The sequence below is a fragment of the Hypomesus transpacificus genome, chromosome 12, assembly GCF_021917145.1.
Source record: "Hypomesus transpacificus isolate Combined female chromosome 12, fHypTra1, whole genome shotgun sequence".
Taxonomy (NCBI): domain Eukaryota; kingdom Metazoa; phylum Chordata; class Actinopteri; order Osmeriformes; family Osmeridae; genus Hypomesus; species Hypomesus transpacificus.
Genome location: NC_061071.1, coordinates 6184390 through 6205383, shown reverse-complemented (window position 1 = coordinate 6205383; position 20994 = coordinate 6184390). Strand labels below are relative to the sequence as shown.

The 20994-nt window shown below is 48.8% G+C and overlaps 3 protein-coding genes across 3 annotated transcripts in view; all 3 read left to right on the top strand.

Annotated features, from left to right (window-relative positions):
• The first annotated feature begins 474 nt into the window (after positions 1-474).
• LOC124474915 (calcium-activated potassium channel subunit alpha-1-like) lies at positions 475-10362 on the top strand. The gene is made up of 26 exons (XM_047031378.1): positions 475-597; positions 1330-1431; positions 1513-1574; positions 1671-1761; positions 1927-2038; positions 2225-2300; positions 2407-2482; positions 2847-3023; positions 3106-3197; positions 3329-3439; positions 3679-3784; positions 4099-4181; positions 4314-4407; positions 4484-4627; positions 5316-5425; positions 5561-5629; positions 5756-5895; positions 6296-6356; positions 6614-6734; positions 6841-7065; positions 7233-7764; positions 7935-8065; positions 8314-8541; positions 9218-9321; positions 9569-9620; positions 10258-10362. Exons 1-26 carry the CDS (start codon positions 475-477, stop codon positions 10360-10362), a joined length of 3327 nt encoding a protein of 1108 aa, XP_046887334.1.
• Positions 10363-13322: 2960 nt separating this feature from the next.
• Positions 13323-19945, top strand: zc3h15 (zinc finger CCCH-type containing 15). Its single transcript, XM_047030596.1, has 10 exons — positions 13323-13512; positions 14131-14232; positions 14390-14486; positions 16398-16550; positions 16660-16751; positions 16959-17141; positions 17213-17359; positions 17464-17586; positions 17746-17878; positions 17976-19945. The coding sequence occupies exons 1-10, from the start codon at positions 13438-13440 to the stop codon at positions 18140-18142; spliced, it is 1272 nt and encodes a 423-aa protein (XP_046886552.1). The 5' UTR covers positions 13323-13437; the 3' UTR covers positions 18143-19945.
• LOC124474914 (integrin alpha-V-like) overlaps positions 19791-20994 on the top strand; it is a 6801-nt gene continuing 5597 nt past the window's right edge. The window contains exons 1-3 of the mRNA XM_047031377.1: positions 19791-19796; positions 19905-19954; positions 20071-20213. Coding sequence (XP_046887333.1) covers positions 19791-19796; positions 19905-19954; positions 20071-20213 — 199 coding nt within the window. The remainder of the gene's footprint in view (positions 19797-19904; positions 19955-20070; positions 20214-20994) is intronic.

Here is a 20994-nt window from a genome sequence, read left to right as displayed (position 1 = left end):
TAATGCCGACCGAATCACCGCCGTGCTGATTATCATACTGTATGATACAACTCAAATGCATTCGGTCAATGTAACCGTTATAATTCAAGGTTGAAATAGCCCACTCAGGAATTACTTTCTGTTTTGTAGGCAAATATTACTAAAATAACGTTAGGGTTAAAAATACCGACATTTAGGAAAAGTCAGGGTCCTGTTACTTGTTTTTTTTTCTTCAATTAAGTACATTGCTAAATTTAAAAACAGTCAAAATGACTGAACAGTCCAAAAGTCCCAGTGATGTTATCTCCAAATAGCAACACTCATGAGATGCCTGCTGTCCAATCAAATTGCTTGGTCAGATCTAACAAGTATATTTTTCTTATAATTCAACGCAGATCGTGAACTCAATCAGAAATGTATAAGCCGAGACCCTTCATCCCGGAAATATCATACTGCCACTGTATGTACAGAGGTATAAAGATATGGGACCTCTATATGGCCGTCTGCCTCGTCACTCTGGTGCAAGGTGTGCTACTCATCCTCTTGAGGAAGTGGACTCGACCTGCTGTCGAACCTCGCCAGTTCTGGCTCCAGGACCAACACCAGGCTCATCTCAAGGTGAGTAAGAGTATGAGTGGTAAGCCTTACAGGGAGGGTAGGTGGTAGGCCTTACAAGGAGGGTAGGTGGTAGGTCTTAAAGGGAGGGTAGGTGGTAGGCCTTACAGGGAGGGTAGGTGGTAGGTCTTACAGGGAGGGTAGGTGGTAGGCCTTAAAGGGAGGGTAGGTGGTAGGCCTTACAGGGAGGGTAGGTGGTAGGTCTTAAAGGGAGGGTAGGTGGTAGGCCTTACAGGGAGGGTAGGTGGTAGGTCTTAAAGGGAGGGTAGGTGGTAGGCCTTACAGGGAGGGTAGGTGGTAGGCCTTACAGGGAGGGTAGGTGGTAGGCCTTAAAGGGAGGGTAGGTGGTAGGCCTTACAGGGAGGGTAGGTGGTAGGCCTTAAAGGGAGGGTAGGTGGTAGGCCTTACAGGGAGGGTAGGTGGTAGGCCTTACAGGGAGGGTAGGTGGTAGGTCTTACAGGGAGGGTAAGCGAGTCAAGTGGCTGAGCGGTTAGGGAATCGGGCTAGTAATCAGAAGGTTGCCGGTTCAACTCCCGGAAGCCAAAAATTTACGTTGTGTCCACCGTACTTGCCTCAGGGGAATGTCCCTGTACTTACTGTAAGTCGCTCTGGATAAAAGCGTCTGCTAACTGACGTAATGTAAATGTAAGGAGGGATTATGAGGTGGTAGTAGGAGCTACTAGTGTTAAACCCATCTGATTCACAAACCACGCTGTGTTGTTGTTCATGAAACAGTGCATCGCCCTGCCACGTTTCTCCTTCAGCAGTCTGGTGGACGGTGTAACAGCGCAGGCATCGACCCTCGTATCACGCGAACATCCACACGGACGCTTCCTGGTGAGCACGCTGGATCACAGCCTCACTCATCCCCCCGCCCAACAACCCATAATAATGTAACAGAACCTTTTCTCTGTCCAGACCGTGTTGATGTTCTTGTTAAATATGGGGTCGTTTGTGATGTACCTCGTCCTCACCACCCGGTGAGTACAGAGAGAGAGACAGCTACTCTGCCTGGTCACCAGGAGAGCTGACACTGTGTTCAGGTGCCCTCTCATATTTGATGGTGTGCCTGACAGGCCTGTAGAGTACTGTGTGGAGGAAATGGACTCCCTCCTCATTCTCGACTTGGGCTTTGACATCATGTACCTTCTGCACTTTTGGCTAAGGGTAAGAACTTCCTGTGATATGCAACACCAATAGTCGTCAATGCCTTTCATCTTCAAGTGACGTGCATTAGCATGAGGGGATCGGGAGGTCCCAGGTTCTAATGGCCTCTGTGTGTTAGGAGTTTCTGGGTGTCCAGTGTGAAGACATTGTGTCTTTTCTTCCCAGTTTTTCTCAGCCCAGGATCTGATGGTCATGTGGTTGAACTACAAATCCATAGCTGACATATTTACTGTCGCACCAGCATGTTTTACAGTTGTCACTGGTCGGGCCTGGCTTGGTAAGACCCCTCCCTCCTTCCTTCCTTCCTTCCTTCCTTCCTTCCTTCCTTCCTTCCTTCCTTCCTTCCTTCCTTCCTTCCTTCCTTCCTTCCTTCCTTCCCTCCCTCCCTCCCTCCCTCCCTCCCTCTCTCTCTCTCTCCCTCCCTCCCTCCCTCCCTCCCTCTCATGATGTTCTCCTCCCCCAGGCCTCAGGTTCCTCCGGGCCTTGTACATCCTGGAGCTCCCAGTCATCCTGCAGATGCTCAACATCCTGACCAGCAAGTAGGAACCAATGGAACGAAAGACCCCGGGTTAGGATCACATAAAACTGTTCCAGGTTGGCGTGAGACTTGACTTCTGGTCCTCCTCTTCTTCTGTGGTTCCACAGGACATCTCAGAAGCTCTGTCGGCTGGGAGCCATCCTCCTGGGAACCATGTTTTTTTACGCCGGCCTCATTCACCTGGTGAGGACTTGAATCCAGCAACAACGCCAAATCATAAACATGAAATAGATTTGATTGATTTAACAGGTGCTGTCATTCAAAGCAACACAGATGTAGTGAAGCTAGAAAGTACTGCTGAGATTCAAGGAACAGAAGTGCATAGTTCTAACAGTATGACAATGGTCAGAGTCAAGGAATGTTCTGTATTGACCAGTCAAGATGCAATAATAATAGAAACGCAACTGCAGTTTAACACAGCACAATGCAGAAAAACACAGAGCAACATAAATAAATAAACAGTTGAGTGCCTGGTGTTATAGGAGATCAAAGCTTCTGGAGTTAGAATCAGAAGGTGTTTCTCTCCTCTTGGTTTGCCCTGCTATAGGTGGAGAGCTCCGGGGACCCCTGGCTTGAGACCCCTGGCTCCAACGCCGCGAGCCGTCCCTACTTCCTGTACGCGTACTTCCTGACGGTGACCATGTCCACAGTGGGTTACGGGGATGTCCTAGTCACCACCGCGTCAGGACAATTTCTGATCACCGTGTTCATCTTCATCTACCTGGTACGCCCCCCTCCCCTCCTGCCCTGTCCCTCTCTCGGTTCCATCACGTCTGGTCCTGTCTCACCCACGGTGTCGTCTACAGGGTATGTTTGCAAGCTTCATACCACAGATGATGGAGATCCTAGCAAACAGGAAGCGCTTCAACGGGGCATACTCCACCGTCTTGGGGAAATCGTGAGTCATCTGTCTGTCTACCGATCCAGTCTCCCTCTGAAAGGAGCTCTCCAGATTCTCATGCTGCGGAGACCATCCCTTTTTTTGTGTCTGAGTTTCACAAACTGACTTTCTGTGTGTGTATGTTGCAGGCATGTGGTGGTGTGCGGACATCTGACCCTGAGCAACATCGAGCCGTTTGTGAGGGAGTTCTACCATGAGGACCGGGGGGAGGTGAACATCAACCTGCTCTTCCTTGGGGAGTGAGTGCAGCTCTGACCGCCTCTCTCAGCTCCACCAGGTCATCGGATCCCCCCATACACGTCCGGTTTCAGGCTCATATGCCGTTTGTAACAAGGAAAAGCTGTTGGCCCTGCTCCCCCTCAACTCATTCCTGGCAGTCTGTCTATCCAAGTCCTACATGGTTTTATATTTGAATTCTCAGTCTCACCCTCTCTGGGTCACTGTCATCTCCCCCCCCCCCCCCCCCCCCCCCCCCCAGCTTTTGCCCTGACGCCACGCTGGAGGAGTTCTTTGCGAGTCTCCCTGGGAAAATCTACTTTTACCAGGGCTCGGTGCAGACCAAGAAGGACCAGGAGAGAGTCATGGTAAGCCTGTTCACACACACACACATTGGAGATGATGATGTTGTTGCGCAGTCTAGTACTGTAGCAAAACACTGTTCTTTGGCACCAACCACTGTTGGAATCGTGCACTAGTGGTTCTTGATTCTTGTGCACTCTGATTCAAGTTAATGCTGAATGGATGAATTGTAAATGTGTGGGAGAGTGGACAGTCTTGCTGTGTGTGTGTAACCCGAACTCTAGAACCCTAACGCTAAAACCCTAACACTAGAACCCTAACACTAGAACCCTAACACTACAACCCTAACACTACAACCCTAACACTACAACCCTGGTAGATGCGCAAAGCGTCCGCCTGTGTGATTCTCTGTGACAGGTTTGCTGCTGACCCAGATGCAGAGGACTCGGACACACTGATGAAGTAAGCACACACACTCACAGACACACACACACAGACACGCACACAGACAGATCTACACCTACACATGAATACACAGGAACACGCACACACATCTCCACACATCAACACGGTGTATCCTGTGTCGTCTGCTAGTGTGATCTCCGTCAAGATATATCACCCCAACACCAGGGTGATTGTCCAAATGTTGAAGCCTAGCAACAAGGTAACATCTCCCCGCCACTGTCTGGTCGCTGTGTGTGTTTGTGTGTGTGTGTCAGGGTGTCAAGTGGTCCTGTCCCTGTGTGCTCCAGGTTATCGTGCAGAAGATTCCTGACTGGGACTGGAGTTGTGGCGATGCGGCCTTGTGTCCGATGGAGCTGAAGCTGGGCTTCATGGCCAAGAGCTGTCTGGTCCCGGGGTTGTCTACCCTGCTGGCAAACCTGTTCACAATGCAGGGTGAGGTGGAGGTAAGGAGTCTGCATGGCTACAAACACACACACACACACGCACACACAAACACATGGGCCAAAGACTCTGTAGATTCAAACAACTTTATTGAGCCCCTAGAAGGTCAATTTATCTTCAGCTCACCCAGCCTATACACACCACTTCAAAGGTCACAGGCAGGTAGTTATATGTCAAAGGCACAGATCAACATATAGTACATGGGTCAATACAAAATTGGGTAACACATTTTTAAAGATTGGCAAATGTGAGTTTTGAACCGAGTTTAAAAGAATATATTCTCAGATGAAATGTCACTGGAGAGACAGAGTATCGAGTCTCTGATGGGCTCCAATGATCTTGGAGCAGATGTTCACTACAGCATTGACGCAATTCTTGTCCTTCAGACAACCCATCATCAAAGACAGTGGACACAGACACACACAAAGAAAGACACAGCACACACGTGCAGTACACAGACACACACAGCACACACATGCAGTACACACACACACACACAGACACACACATGCAGTACACAGACACAAACAGACACACACATGCAGTACACACACACACACACAGTACACAGACACACACATGCAGTACACAGACACAAACAGACACACACATGCAGTACACCGACACACACAGACACACACCGCAGTACACACAAGCTCACACTGACCTCTGTGTGTTTGCATCCTGCAGCAAGAGGGAGACTCATGGAAGAACCTCTACATGGAGGGAATGTACAATGAGATCTACACAGAGCACCTCTCATGGCCTTTTATAGGCATGACCTTCGCCCAAGCCAGCAAGTGAGTCACTGCAGCCCAGCTTCAGCATGAGGGGAGAGGCATCGTGGGAACTGTAGTCTTGTCCCCACAGAAACATGCTCCTTGTGCTTGTGTGCGTATTGAATGTGTGTTGTGTGTGTGTATCGGGTACTTCAGGCTCTGCTTCCTGAAGCTGGGCCTACTGCTCATCGGCATTGCAACCTACAGTGAAGACGAGGAGATGAGGTGGGTGACTTCCTGTTAGCGCCCCGTTCACTTCCTGTTAGAAAGACACGCTGGTTATCTCGTCAGATTATCATACATATCAAAAAGTATTTTCTCTCTCTCTTCCTTTCTGTTCCTGCTCATTAGTGTTCTGGTGAATCCTCCGAAGTGCATCAAGATCAAGCGGGGGACTCTGGGCTTCCTGGTGGCCAGCGATGCTAGTGATGCCGGGAGGTGCAGGCAGTCTGGGCGCCCCTCTCACCCCGGGACTCCCACACCCACATCCTGTTAGTCATGAAGCCTGTCAGCTCTCGAGGAAAGGTGGCTCAATGTCCATCTGTGTGTGTGTTCTTCAGGGCCAGGATCTACTGTGAGAGGTGTCACAGCCGGGTGAGAAACCCGTTCAGGATGAGCCCGTGCCAGTGTCCAGAGTTTAAAGAGGGTGAGAACAAACCCTGAGAGATGACCCCACTGGCCCATGGGAACAGTGACCCTCCAGTCAGATGTGCTTCACTCCAGCTTCTCGCCTGTCTCTGTTTTGTCACAACTGGTGTCTGGTGTCCGTCTTCTGCCGGATGTCTTTATGTCGTCGGTCTGGACGTGTGCGCAGGCTTGCGTGTGCGCGCATGTGTGTGTTCATGCGTGCGTGTGTGTGTGTTCATGCGTGTGTGTGTGTGTCTCCACCAGGTGGCTCTCTGACCTCGGCCATGAACTTACGACGCCCGTCTCTGGGAGTGCTTCCCTCCATGTAAGTACACGCACACACACGCGCACACGCACACACACACACACACACACACACAGAGGTCCACCATGAGATGAGTTAGTGAGAAGATTTCATGCGAAAGAAATCAATCCAAGTGATGTATTCCGACTCTGTCTCGGGCACCTGAGCCCCAGATAGGACGTCTCTACTGCCGGTGAGCGGAGAAAACACGTTGATGAGTGTGATGATGAGGTCCACATGAGTGTGTGTGTGGGTGCTGCCGTTCCTCTGTCTAACAGACCTGATCTGGAGGAGGAAGGTGACTGGACCAAGGATCTGGAGACGGAGGGTCAGGTGACGCTCGACTCCACCGGATTGTTCCACTGGTGTTCCCCCGTCTACCTGGACGAGGTTACTCTGGTGAGACTGGGACACTGGGATGCACACACACACACACTCGCTCGTACGAACACCCAAACACACTCTCACACAGACTTGCGTGTGTGTGTGTCTTGCCGCCCTCCAGACCAGAGAGATGGCCAGTGGCCTGGCCTTCCAGAAGCACGTGGTAGCCTGTGTGTTTGGGGACCGGGGCTCCAGGCTTCTGGGCCTGCGGGCCTTCATGATGCCTCTGAGAGCCAGCAGCCTGACCAGGCCTGAAGTGCCCCCCGTGGTCTTCCTGGGGGACACAGACTACTTCTTGAGGGAGTGGCCCGACATCCACTACTTCCCTCACATCTACTTCCTGCCTGTGAGCAGAGGGGGTTGTGGGGGAGGGAACGTGGGTTTGTGCGGGTGTGCTTGGATGAGAGTGTGTGGTTGTTGGGGGGGGGGGGGGTTAAAGTGTGTGGTTGTGATTGTGTGTGTGTGTGGTTGAAATGAATGGGTGCGTGTTGTGGGGTTCTGGTTTAACGTTCTGTTGAACCAGATGAAGATCTGTTCCCTCCTCCTCCCCTCCTCCACCCCCCTCCACCCCAGGGCTCTCCCATGTGTCTGGACGACCTGCTCGCGGCGGGGGTGACCCGCTGTGCGCGGACGGTGATCCTGAACGCAACAGGATCCACCCATGACACCGAAACGTTCCTGACCTGCTACACCCTCAACAGCCTGCAGACGGAGGCCCTCAGGCCCCAGACGGAGGCCCTCAACCCGCAGACGGAGGCCCTCAGGCCCCAGACGGAGGTCCTCAACCCGCAGACGGAGCCCCTCAGGCCCCAGAAGGAGGCCCTCAACCCTCAGGCGGAGGCCCTCAACCCGCAGACGGAGCCCCTCAGGCCCCAGACGGAGGCCCTCAACCCTCAGGCGGAGGTCCTCAGGCCCCAGACGGAGGCCCTCAACCCTCAGGCGGAGGCCCTCAGGCCCCAGACGGAGGCCCTCAACCCGCAGACGGAGCCCCACTCACCACGCCTAAAGCCCACCACAGAGTCCATCCCTCTGCTGCTGGAAATCGGTACTGCGCCTCTCACCCCACCCTCTGGGAACGATGCTGTCCTTGCACTACCAAAGCTTCTCCCAGACACCTCACTACCCCCTCTCGCCCTCCCCCTTTCTCCCCTCCCCCTCTCGCCCTCCCCCTTTCTCACCTCTCTTTTCTCCCGCCTACCCCATCTCACCCCTTAGGTAACACCTCGAACATGGATCTGATGAATGAGACTGAGAGGCTGGAGGAGGCCGACAGCCTGCCCTTGACGGAGGCCTTCGCCCAGGGGAAGGTGTTCTCTGTGGACGTGCTAGACTCCCTCATGGCCGCCGTGAGTCACCAGGAGGCTTGCGTCCCTGTACTCCTCCCTCCACAGTCATCCCCAGGGTTTATCTCATCAGGCTGTATGCATGGACACAGGGTTCAGTCTGGGGCTACGCCACATGTTTAGCTCCATCCACAGTAGATCTACAAAGCTCTCCAGCCAGGAGTCAGTTCAGGGTTAGGGTCAGGGATTGAGTCCCTCTCTCGTACAGCAGCTGGTGGTGCTGGCTGAGTGTGTTGTGTGTGTGTGTGCAGACATACTTCAACTCCAACGTTCCGCTGCTGGTGTCCACGCTGGTGACGGGAGGGGACTCGCCCTTGCTGGAGACCCAGCTGTTGGAGGATAACCATCTGGCAGAAGGGGTCATGACCTCTGAGCTGTGGGCGCTGCGACACCGCTCCAGACTGACCCAGCTGGCCCTGAAGGACCAGCCTCTCTGTCGGCTCCAGGTGAAGGAGAGAACACACACGCTGAGAACACACACACTGAGAACACACACACACTGAGAACACACACACGCTGAGAACACACACACTGAGAACACACACACACTGAGAACACACACACTGAGAACACACACACTGAGAACACACACACACTGAGAACACACACACACTGAGAACACACACACACTGAGAACACACACACACTGAGAACACACACACTGAGAACACACACACACTGAGAACACACACACGCTGAGAACACACACACTGAGAACACACACACACTGAGAACACACACACACTGAGAACACACACACACTGAGAACACACACACAGTGAGAACACACACACTGGGAACACACACACTGAGAACACACACACACTGAGAAACATACACTGGGAACACACACACTGAGAACACACACACACACTGAGAACACACACACTGAGAACGCACACACACTGAGAACACACACACTGACAACACACACACACTGACAACACACACACTGAGAACACACACACACTGAGAACACACACACTTAGAACACACACACACTGAGAACACATGCACACACACACTTAGAACACACACACACTTAGAACACATGCACATACACACACATATGCTCACACACTCTCTACCTGTCTCTCTGTCAGCCTAACGCCTCTCTCTCTGTGTCTCTCTCTCTGTCTCTCTCTCTCTCTTCAGTGTGTGTTGTTCAGGGATCTGTTCAGCCAGGCTCTGGACTCTCTGGAGATCCTGTGTGTCGGTCTGTACCGTCTCCTCGACCCTCCCAACCGCACCATGAAGAGGTGTGACCACAACACCCTGACAGAACCTAGGAGGATACAATGGAACACACCAGAACACACCAGAACACATCAGAACACACCAGAACACACCAGAACACACCAGAACACAATAGAACACAATAGAACACACCAGAACACACTAGAGATGAAGCAGACAGCAGTGGAGGTTGTAACAACAGGAGCATGGTGAGGTGGAGCTGCAGGTGACAGGGTGTTCTGTAGAAGGTAACAGTTGTGTGTCCTACAGGTTTGTGATCACCAACCCTCGAGGTGACCTCCCTCTGCTGGCCTCAGACAGGGTCTTCTGCTCTGTCCCTTTCCATCAGAGCCACCTGCTGACACAGTCACACCCCCTCTGAACCCCCTTCACCAGACCCCCCCTTACCCAAACCCCCGTCACCAGACCCCACCTCATCCCAACCCCCTTCAACAGACCCCATCTCACCCCTTCACCAGACCCCCCCTCACCCCTACCCCTTTCACCAGACCCCCCTCACCCCTAACCCCTACCTCCAGACCCCACACTACTGCAGCATCCTCTGAATCCCCTTCCCTCAGACCCTACGTCACTCCATCCCAGGCCCACCCCAACACCCTCCCTCCCTAAGGAACATAGTTGATTTATGATTAAATTGTTCATTCTGGCAAAATTATTTTTGGAAAAGATAGTTTAGGATATTTTGACGTGAGTTACAGTCATAGAATAAAATATAGCCGCAAGCAGCAATGGGGGATTACTCCTCCACATTGCAAACCATTTCAAAATGGACTATTCTTCACAAATTGTTACTGTAGAGAAACATCAATGCTGCTCAATTCCTCATGAGAAATGAGGCAAATATAGCCATTTTCAATTTTCAAACCCCAGTCTTCCGACAGGTAACATCCCTATTGCAGCATTAGCTCTAACTGGTTGTTGTGTTCTCTGTGTTTAAGACCCTGGGTGGGAAGCTCCACCAGCTCCCCCTGGAGGTGGTGCTCCTACTGATCGTAGGACATGGTGGGGCGGACATGGCTGAGAAGGCCAGGGGTGAGGGGTGAGGAGGTGAGGGGTGAGGCCAGGGTTAGAGGAGGAGAGGGGGGTCAGGAAGCAGTGGAGCTACTGGACTGGTATGAGCTGGTCCAAAAGCTGATCATAGTTCTGGAGAGGCCTGTACCTGCCGTAGACCGGAGTCTGCCGTAGTTTGATTACATCCAGGAGAGAGGAGGATATCTCTCAGAGGATCAGGCCAAGGTCAGTGTGTGTTCAAGTTCAAACTCACAAACTCGTCTGTAAAGACTTAAATAACAAAAGCATGTAACGAACAGTTACAGAACACGGAGCACAGACACTGGATCAAAAAGTGGATCAACGGCTATCGAAGGAAGGTCGGAACGGGGGACCACACAGTTTGGCCGGGAACAGACATATGAATGATGATGAACAGAGATGAATGAAGCAGATGATCCAATGGAAAATGGACACCTGAATGAATGATGATAATACGGAAAGACAGGAGGGAAGACCAACACACAACTACTTGGGCACAGACATGTACGTATATCAACAGTACACACACGTCCTTAACATGTGTATGTAACACCAGGAGGGGAAGATATCTCCCAAAGGATCAAGTCAAAGTGAGTGTGTGTAGACAAGTTCATCACAGCCATCCACATCCAGAGAGTTATGTGTGAAAGTTGATATTCATTACTATTTCCTCTCCCAACTCTCCTACATCTTTCTGTCCGTCTCCATTTTTTTCTGTCGATTATTCTGAGGCAGCAGATTGAAGCTTGTTGTTTATCGTATAGACCAATTATTTGTTTGTAAACAATCGGGATGCGCGCGCAACGTGGCTGCAGAAAACCGGGAAAGGATAGCATTTTAAATGGCAAAAGGACCACACGGATAATACAAATAGTTAGATTTAAAAAGACCAAAAGCGTCCAGGAGGACATGCCTTGAGGAGAGAAAGTGATTACCTAATGATCTGTCGCATCAGAAATTTGATTAGGGTCACGAAAGTCTTGAAATTTGAGTGAGAATGTCGCCCGGTACAGACCGCATAGTGGAGCGGCAACCATGTCTTCACGTCATGTCTCAAAGTTCATAATTTTACACTTTTACAGTCAATTCTACATTTTAAAAGTCGAGCAGGGCAGCTTTCAAGAGATATGGGAATTCTGCTTTTAGTCGGCTGGTCCGATTATTTTTCTGATTTGTTTAATCTGGCAATTTTAGTGAGACTTCATCCCAGTTACACTGTTTTGACGTTAGCCTCAGTCAGACTTGCTCACTGGCAGTGTGCACAATGTTGTATTTCACTCCATTCTACACCAGAAACGTTAGGGAGGACTGCCTAATGTAGATATGAGTCTGGTGAAGATAGCCAGAATCTCGGATTTCTTAAACCTGTCTGTTTCATTCGTCATTTGCCTGAGAAAGCGACCTCCGTTAGCCAGGCTAGTTTTGCCTGATCACTTGGACAGGGATTTAAGGGTATCGGGGTCAAGTGACTTTGTGCATAGACAAGTGAACGTAAATGTATTTGTCCAAAGGCCAAGAGCCTCAAAAAGTTAATATCAAGCCCTGCAATCCAGTGGCCAGAGATATATGATGACCTAAACGACACTTCAAGAGTAATAGAACTGGGAGAAGTTCGTCTTTTGCAACCCACATGCGCAGTTGAGACTACTTGACAGTTGTGTGACGTAGGATGATAATTGGTCTATACCAGGGGTGTCAAACTCATTTCGCATCGTGGGCCACATACGGCCTAGGGAGATGTCAAGTGGGCCGGACCATTAAAATTATACCATACTCTGCTATAAATAACCAAAATATCATGTCTTTCTTCTGTGTTATCTAGTTTAATTGATATAAAGACCATATCGTATAAACTCCGTCCAACCGCTTTAACACGTAATGATCTCTTCGGTGGTGTAGTTGGTTAAAGCATTGTACGGCTACATATTGTTAATGCGAATCTGGGATCCCAAGTTCGCGCCCCAGTCCAGTGAATCTCGTACGATATCCTTTAACTTTTACTGTGAGAAAATGACATAATTCTAAAGGCCTACGGATGTATCACAACATTTTAATGTGTGAGCACTAATATCAGATCAAAATGAACACATGTAGCCTTAATTAAATATTGAATAACGTAGGGTAGTCTACCGTCGGAGACAACCACTACGCCTCATTCAGCCAGTTTAAACGGCTGCTAGATGACGCTGTTCATTTTCAAAGCGCCGATAGTTCGGCTCTTTGGGCCGGCACAATCCGGAAGAAACCACCAAAGCTTCACAAGGCATCGTTCGCCCATCCCTAGTAGAGACCAAGGTATTAATTGATACCGTCTGCTGTTTTCAGTCTGTCTCAGTGATGCGGCTTGTCTTCTACTCTGATGGAAAGAGTGCGCCCCTTAGCGGATAATCCATGAATTACAGCGAATTAAAAATATTAATTCCATGTCTTTTATGCATTTTTCCACTTTCAAATTATCCTGCGGGCCTGATCGAACCTCCTTGGGGGCCGGTTCCGGCCCGCGGGCCGTATGTTTGACACCCCTGGTCTATACCAACAGCTAAATAAATAATGTTTATTATATGCTCTATCTAGTCTGTTTATTTCTGTAAATTTAAATCTCGAAATACTAATTTCAAGCTAAAGAGTATTTCCTGTGCTTTTTAGCTCCTACTAATTTTGTACCCATATCGTGCATTTCAACCAGTTCACACGCTCTAACGCAATACCTTGTATATGAATGTGCTCATGAATTTCTGGATGTCCACAAGTTATGTGACAATCCATCACTTCATCAGCGGAAACTAGGTAAGAGAAACATTTGTTAATATATATTTTAAACATTTTTTTATTCAGTGAAAAATTATTAGCTACGTATTCCTCATTTCCAGAAAGCAGAAGCTCTCTGTAGTCATGGACTGGAGGAAGCAGTGAAGTCTGTTACATTTCTCCAGCTCTGAACTCCAGTATCCAGAATTCTAAAAGATGACGTAATTCTGTGTCAACTTAGCAACATTGTCACATGTGGCCTAGCACTGTATGTAGCGGTGGCTATCGTGCATTGGCACTGTAAAATATAAATAAATAGCCGGCTCATTCATTCCGCTATGCCTCCAAAGAAACCTGCTCCAGCCGTGGGAAATAAAAAGACCCAAGAGAAGAAGAAGGAAAAGATAATCGAGGTGAAATTAAAATGCATTGCCTCTGTGGCCAATAATAGCTAGCAAACTAGCTAGAAAGCTCGATAAGTAGCTGAGCTATCCAGCTACCTAGCTTAGGAAAGGCACTAACATGTCATTGATAAGCTGTTATGTCTGGATATTTTTGTCACACATGACGCTCATTTCCCCACTAGGTTATGTTGTCAGTTTGTTAGCCGATTATTACCAACATAGAGGTATATTCTTATATCCATTCCAAGCAACCCTTTTTATAAGCTCTGCTAGCTAGGCTAGCTAGTTTACTAAACCCGTTTCAGATTCAGAATCAGAACGTGGCCACATTTGGCCGGGTGGCATGGCGCTATGGAACCGTTAAATCGGCAAGCTACCATAGCTAGCTCTAACTATCGGTCTGCCAGACGGTGTGACTAGCTGTATGTGTCATTTTCTATTTAGTGTGGTGTTTTCCACTAGAACTACTTAGTTATAGCGTTATTCAACCATACAATTTCCTGGTGTGTCAAATGAGCTAATCAGAGCTCGCAAGTTAGACTCTTTGCTTATTTAACGGAGCGGCCATCAGGCTAACCACGCTAGCTGCATTGTAGCACGTCCGTTTAACCCATTTCCTATGCGCAGGACAAGACATTTGGGTTGAAAAACAAGAAGGGAGCCAAACAACAGAAGTTCATAAAGAATGTCACTCATCAAGTCAAGTCTGGCGGTCCACCAGGCGCTAAGGTGAGTGTCCTTGTCCTTATTCGCGTAACTACTGATGTTAACTTTTTTATACTCTGACCTCACTTAGTTCGCCTGACTTATAACGTTCTCTCTCGTCTCCTTGGCCATTTATCTGTCTGCTTTCTTCTTTTTTCCGTCTTTGCCCTTCTGTCTACAGGGCACAGAGGTAGGGAAAAAGGGAGACAAGAAGAAGGAGTTGGAGGAGCTGAACGAGCTGTTCAAGCCTGTGGTGGCTGCTCAAAAGGTTTCCAAAGGTGAGTTGGAAGCCAGTGGACTGAAGGTCTGCATGCAGTATGAACTAATCTACAGACACATTATATTAAAGGCAGGGTAGGCAATGTTGTTGAGAAGCACTTTTTGTCATATTTGTCGAAAGTAACTTCATGTATTGGTAGCAACCAATATATCTGAACGTTCGATGGTAATATGAAATAATTCCGACATCTGTGGGCGTCGCAATACTGTAATTAACACGACCAATAATTAAGGGGTACCCTGACCAGTGTGTGATATACCCATTAACCCATGAGCCCCCCTGAAAGCCTCAAAAGCAACATTTGAAGGGGGTCTCCATTTTTTTCAAAATAAATTAATATTGTCACTAATGGTCAATTTTTTTTTATCTCACCATGTCCAGTATTCAGAATTCAAAACATTTATTCACCATTTGTTTTGCCAAGCGGAGCCAGCCAGTCCTGTGTACGTATAGTTAGCCATGTGCGCCAAACAGAAACGTTGAGAAGTCAAGGGCTAGCAAGCGAAAGCAGAGTGTATCATTCACACACTTCGGGTTCACATCCAAAAAGTTGGCACTCAGAGATGAAGAAGAGGCACCGAATGACAATGCTGTTGCAGCTAGCACAGTGGGCCCACTCACTACCAGAACAGAGGATCCTCTCCCACCCAGTGATTTCCCAGAAGAACAACATTTAGTTGAGGCCGAGTGCTTCGAACCAGGTGCTGAGGTAACGTTAGCTGCTACTGCTGCTAGCAAAAGTGACTTGCCGGCTGGTTGGTCAACAAAGCAGGTGGGCGCATACAAAGACCGCAACTGTCTCCGATAGGCTATACCTGGCATTTATTCTGTTAATTGCTCTTGTAAATGCGCTAGATTGGTGCCAATAATCTGTCATGTCCGCATTGTAATGCACAACTTTAGCCAATGCAACCTCTTATGTCAGTGTTGCTTTACGAATACTAGCCTACCATATAGAATAATATTAGAATACTAGAATAATAGCATATCGGATGGTCAAAAATGGTTGTGTGTGCGTGTGTTGTCTTGTAGGTTATAGACTGATTGTCTTGGCTTGCATCCATAAAATAGGTACTATAATGTTATACCTACAGCCAGTAGCCGCCTGGCCATTGGTTGCGCCATGTTTATTTTACAGAATCTTTTGCTCAAATCAGCCAACATATTTTTTTTGTGCGCTCGCATTAACTGTGGAACTCCCTACTAGCATCACATCAAACCCAGAATGTACATGCCTTATCAGGGCACTGTGGTGGCGTATACAGGGGCCGGTTCTGGTGGGCCGTTCTGGATCAAAGTCCAGGGCCTATTTTCACACCCAGGCCGTCCCTGCTTACTGCATATTGAGCAAATTTAGATCGGTATTGCGAAACAATCGCGAGATGGGGACCCCCCCGAATATTGATGAGTATTTCGCACACTGACCCTGACTATTGATTGGATGGGCAACCTGTCTACCTACCTACCTACCTGCGCGCACTCTGCCCGTCCACTCAATGCTCGTTACTGTAGTTTTGTTATATAATGGGATATTTTGGTTTGAATAGTGTCAAAAAGTAGCTCAAATAGCTAGCTTTGGGCAACTTGCCTACCCTGCCTTTAACTTTATGTGGATTATAAAGACCACACATGCTCCCCTCCAGGAACGTTCACTAATGGTGAGCCTCCCTACTATCCCTGTCTCCTTTCTTTTCCTTTTTATCTCTCTTTTCTCTGTTCTCCATCTTTATTTCCCTCCCCCTTCTCTTTCCTTCCTCCTATCATATATCTCTTCCTTCCCTCTGTTTCCTCTATCTCCCACCGTCCCTCCCTCTGTTTTCTATTTCTTTCCTTTCTCTCTCCTCTCTATCCCCTCCCTCCCTCTCTCTTCACTATTTCTCCATCCTTGTCTTTCACTCCCTTGCCGCAGGTGTGGACCCCAAGTCGGTGCTCTGTGCCTTCTTCAAGCAGGGCCAGTGCACCAAGGGAGACAAGTGTAAGTTCTCTCATGACCTGACCCTGGAGAGGAAGTGTGAAAAACGCAGCCTGTATGTGGACGAGAGAGATGACGAGCTGGAGAAAGGTTAGCATGTACCCCGATCAAATATATCCAAATCAACACCCTGATAAAAATCTATCCTCATCAGTAACTTCCTAACTTATATCAATATCCTCTCTTCTTCCTCCTCCAGACACCATGGACACCTGGGATGAGAAGAAGCTGGAGGAGGTCATCAACAAAAAACACGGAGAGGCGGAGAAGAAGAAAGCAAAAACTCAGATTGTAAGTTTCTATCACTTTCACTGCTCGTTCTCCTGTGTTTCCTGTTCTTCCTGTCTCTGTGTTTCCTGTCTTGTTCCTGACCTGACAGGAGATTTCTCTAAGCAACTGAAGCTCCTCTCAGGTCAGCAGCAGTAGCACTGGGTGAAACGCACATCTGTACCATTTCTGACTCTTTCCCCCTTTTCCTTGTTTCTTTTTTTCCTGCAGGTGTGCCGCTACTTCCTGGATGCCATAGAGAACAACAAGTACGGCTGGTTCTGGGTGTGTCCTGGGGGGGCGGACGTCTGCATGTACCGCCACGCTCTCCCGCCCGGCTTTGTCCTGAAGAAGGACAAGAAGAAGGAGGAGAGGGAAGACGAGATCTCCCTGGAGGAGCTGATAGAGAATGAGGTGTGTATCGTGTGTGTCCAGACAAGCCATTGGAAAAGTGATGCACTGCTAACGAGTGTGTATGTGCGCAGCGTTCAGCCCTGGGAGCCAACGTGACTCGCATTACGCTGGACACCTTCCTGGCGTGGAAGAGGAGGAAGAGGCAGGAGAAGGTGGCAAAGGCGGAGGAGGACATGGAGAAGAAGAAGGCCGATTTCAAGGCCGGGCGCTCGTTTGGGGTGAGTCGGGGGTAGGGGGGGGGGGGAGCCACTGGGTACGCGGTTGTTTCGCTCACATAACAAACAAGGCCTCCGATTGACATTTCCTTGCGTTTTTGTGGCAGGTGAGCGGTCGCGAGGTGTTCGAGTTCCGTCCCGAGCTGGTGGACGACGACGACGAGGAGGCGGACGACACGCGCTACGCCCGGGGAGACGACGAGGACGAGGACGACGATGCATCAGAGGAGGTAGGACCAGGGTTGGAGACCATGCTGGCATCTCTTCTTTTCTTCTGCGTTGTCTGTTGTGGAGGGGATGGGAGGGAGGGGGGGGTTGCTGCCAGTCGCACAGGCTGAGTGGGCCGTGTAAGGGGTCGAGGGTGTAACCCACGGATACTTGTTCTCCAGGTGGAAAACACTGGCGAGTTCCAGGACATAGACCTGGCCCGCTTCGTTCCTCAGGAGGTAGACAACACAGGCATCACCGTGGCAGCGGTGGACAGATTCACCTCCAAGCGCCGACCGACACAGGAAACAGATGGTGAGGACACTAGAAAAAAAAATACCCACGGCCCTGTCATATCTACGGCCTGCGTCATACATGTTTCATAAAGATTGTCTGTTCCCCCGTCGCCCAGATGACCAGATGAACGGAGCGTGTGGGGGAGAGGAGAACGGTCTTCATGGGGACGAGGATGAGGACGAGGAGGTGGAGCAGGAGGACGTTCCTGTAGATGAGAACCTGTTCACAGAAGACCTGGATGAGCTGGACGAGGAGCTCAACACACTGGACTTGGATGATTGACCTGACCAGCTGCCTGACTTGACTTGGTTGACTCCCTGACCAATTGACGAGTTGACTGACTTCATGGATTGACTGACTGACTTACTGGCTGGCTTACTGACTTGCTGGCATAATCGAGGATTGTAGAGCACCCCTCATGGACTATGAATGAGCAAAGAGAGAGAGAGAGAGAGAGAGAGAGAAAAAAAAAACTTAACTAAAGAGATTCACAATAAACATGCTGATGATCACATCCTGTTGTTACTGCTTTGTCCTTTACTCCTCCCCCTCCCCTATGACTCACAGTCTCGCTCTCACCCCTTTGATGCCTCCCCCTGTACCCCACTCTCACCCCTTTACTGCCTCACCTATACCCCAATCTTACCCCTTTACTACCTCCACACTGTACACCACTCCCATATTGGTCCCCCACCCTCACCCTCCTTCAGAGGGTTTAGTCTTTGAGATGTCTTGTGTTGATAATTAGTACCATGTGCGGTCTTCTGTGCTCTCCTCTCCTTTGTATATTTTCCTTTACAGAGAAAACATGGCTTAGCAAATATAAATCATGATTTAACGATCCTGAGGGCTGAGACCATTAGACATGATGTAGACACCCTTCTGATGGATGTTAATGATTATATCTGATTATGGGGGCGGGGAAGATGTCATTCTAGAAAGGCGGGGTTAGAGAGATAGATGATTGCGATTTCAATGTTGTGTGGATGTGCCAAGAACAACTACCAAGGAATGCCAGAGTGGTCCCTGCGTCGAATTCCTTAAGCTGTAGCTCACACGGTCCAGTCTCGCGGGCATCACCAAATATAGCAGCCTGGGCGTCATTACGTCACTGCACCTAAACTATTCATTTTAGATCCCTAGTTAACATGCATCTGACCCGAGAAAAATAGACGTGAAGCTGACCCACCACAAGACAACATATATGTTAAGTTAAATATGCGTAAATAATGTTTCCTGAGAACTGTAAACCAGCCGTGTGTTCTATTCATTGTTTTTAGAAATATAATCGAATTACTGTGAGTCGCTCTGGATAAGAGTGTCTGCTAAATGACTAAATGTAAATTTGTACAATTTAATAGCAATTTCACTTTCCCTTCTCTGGATAGTGAACGATGTAAATGTGGAATATGTAGGCTACTACAATTCCCACTTCCCTCTGAGTGGGTCACTTGGTTTTGGATTTACACTTTCCAGGAGTGACGTCTGGCCAAGCCCAAGCATAAATAATGTACATTGTGCATCTCGGCACACCACCGGGTTATCCGGGCAACCTAATCGAGAATCATTTTAGCATTCCCAGCTACACTCAGAGAACTGCGTTAGAAAACTGTTAGCCTCGGGACCTGACATGGCAGCACCAAACAAAACAGCAGTATGCGCGGTAGTGTCTTGATGACACATTCATGATCTCGGACAGGGATGGGAGTTGGTTTTTGGAAAAGGAAAGAGGAGGAATTTGTCCAAGCGTCGGGACTGTGAAATCACGCCGCATAGTCAAAAAGTAGCCCACCTCCAGCGGAGAGTAATATTAAACGACGCCAGATAACACCCAGAGACCTCGCTGTTTAAATAGTTGTTTCTGGTATTTCAACTTTTTTGTTACTACTGTACTGTAGGCCTGTGTTGTAGGCTTCATTTCGGGGACACAATGGAGGTTCGTCGCGGTCTGTGGTGTCCGCTTGTTTCCGTTTTAGTTTACTGTTTGGGGTGTTATTCCTTCAATTTGGACGCCGACAATCCGTCTGTGTTTTCCGGTCCGCAGAGAAGCTACTTTGGCTTCTCGGTCGACTTCTTTAAGCCTAAGGACAAACAGTAAGTTTGCCAACGGTTGCGGTTTGAAAGCCATGTGTTAAATTATAAAGCCTGTCATCTGTGACTCTGAAGAAATTGGGTAACATGTTTGTGTGTTTCGCTGTATATCTGTTCAGGGCGAACATCCTGGTCGGGGCTCCCAAGGCCAACACGTCGCATTCGGTGCCCTCCACGGTGGTGGAGCGAGGTGCAGTCTACAGTTGCCCATGGTCAAAGACGATAGACGCAAGCTGCCAGCAACTGCAGTTTGACAACTCTGGTAAAGTTGATTGGACACTGATAATTGGTCTTCTTCGGTCAGTCCGTGTGATCCGCCTGTGCTGTAGTCTGATGTTATGATGACTGGGAAAGCAAAACAAGTGTTCTGAAGGTTGGAGTTATACAATCGATTATAAACATCTTTTGGAGATTTGTGTTGATGTAAGGAGTTGTTGGAAGTGAATACAGGCTGAGTCTAACAGCCTCATATTGATATCCTGCTTTTTTGTTGTTGTTGTCTTCCTTGTGTAATTGTCTAACTAAATGTAAATGACTAAATGTAGTTGGTCAGTATCCAGGCTGTGTAATATAAACAACCTTTTAGTTAGTGTTTACATGCATCTCCTTCTGTATATGACATTTACCTACATTTACCAGACACCTAGAATAGCCTTACAGCCAGTCTGGTGCATGTGAGTGTGTACCTTTGTGTTTTGGGTCAGTCTGTCTGCATGTCTGCTGGCAGCTGTCTTTTCTTCCTGTCCTGTCATCTCTACTTCCTGGAAACATCAAACCCAGCACTCTGCTTTTTGTAGTACACACGTGTAGATAGACCAACAAAAGATAATCCAGGGTGGGGCAGATCGCCGCCTGTCTGTTTAAATTTAGTATGTGGTTTATGATAGTTAGCTGTGTGTGTGTGTGTGTGTGTGCGAGCAGCTGTGGTAACCAGTCCTAGCATGTTCTCGGCTTATGTTTAAGCTTCCTCCATTCCAGTCTCTCCCAGCCTTCACCTGGCCTGGGCCTCCTTCAGTCCAGCGCCCCCCAACGGTTAGCGTTGT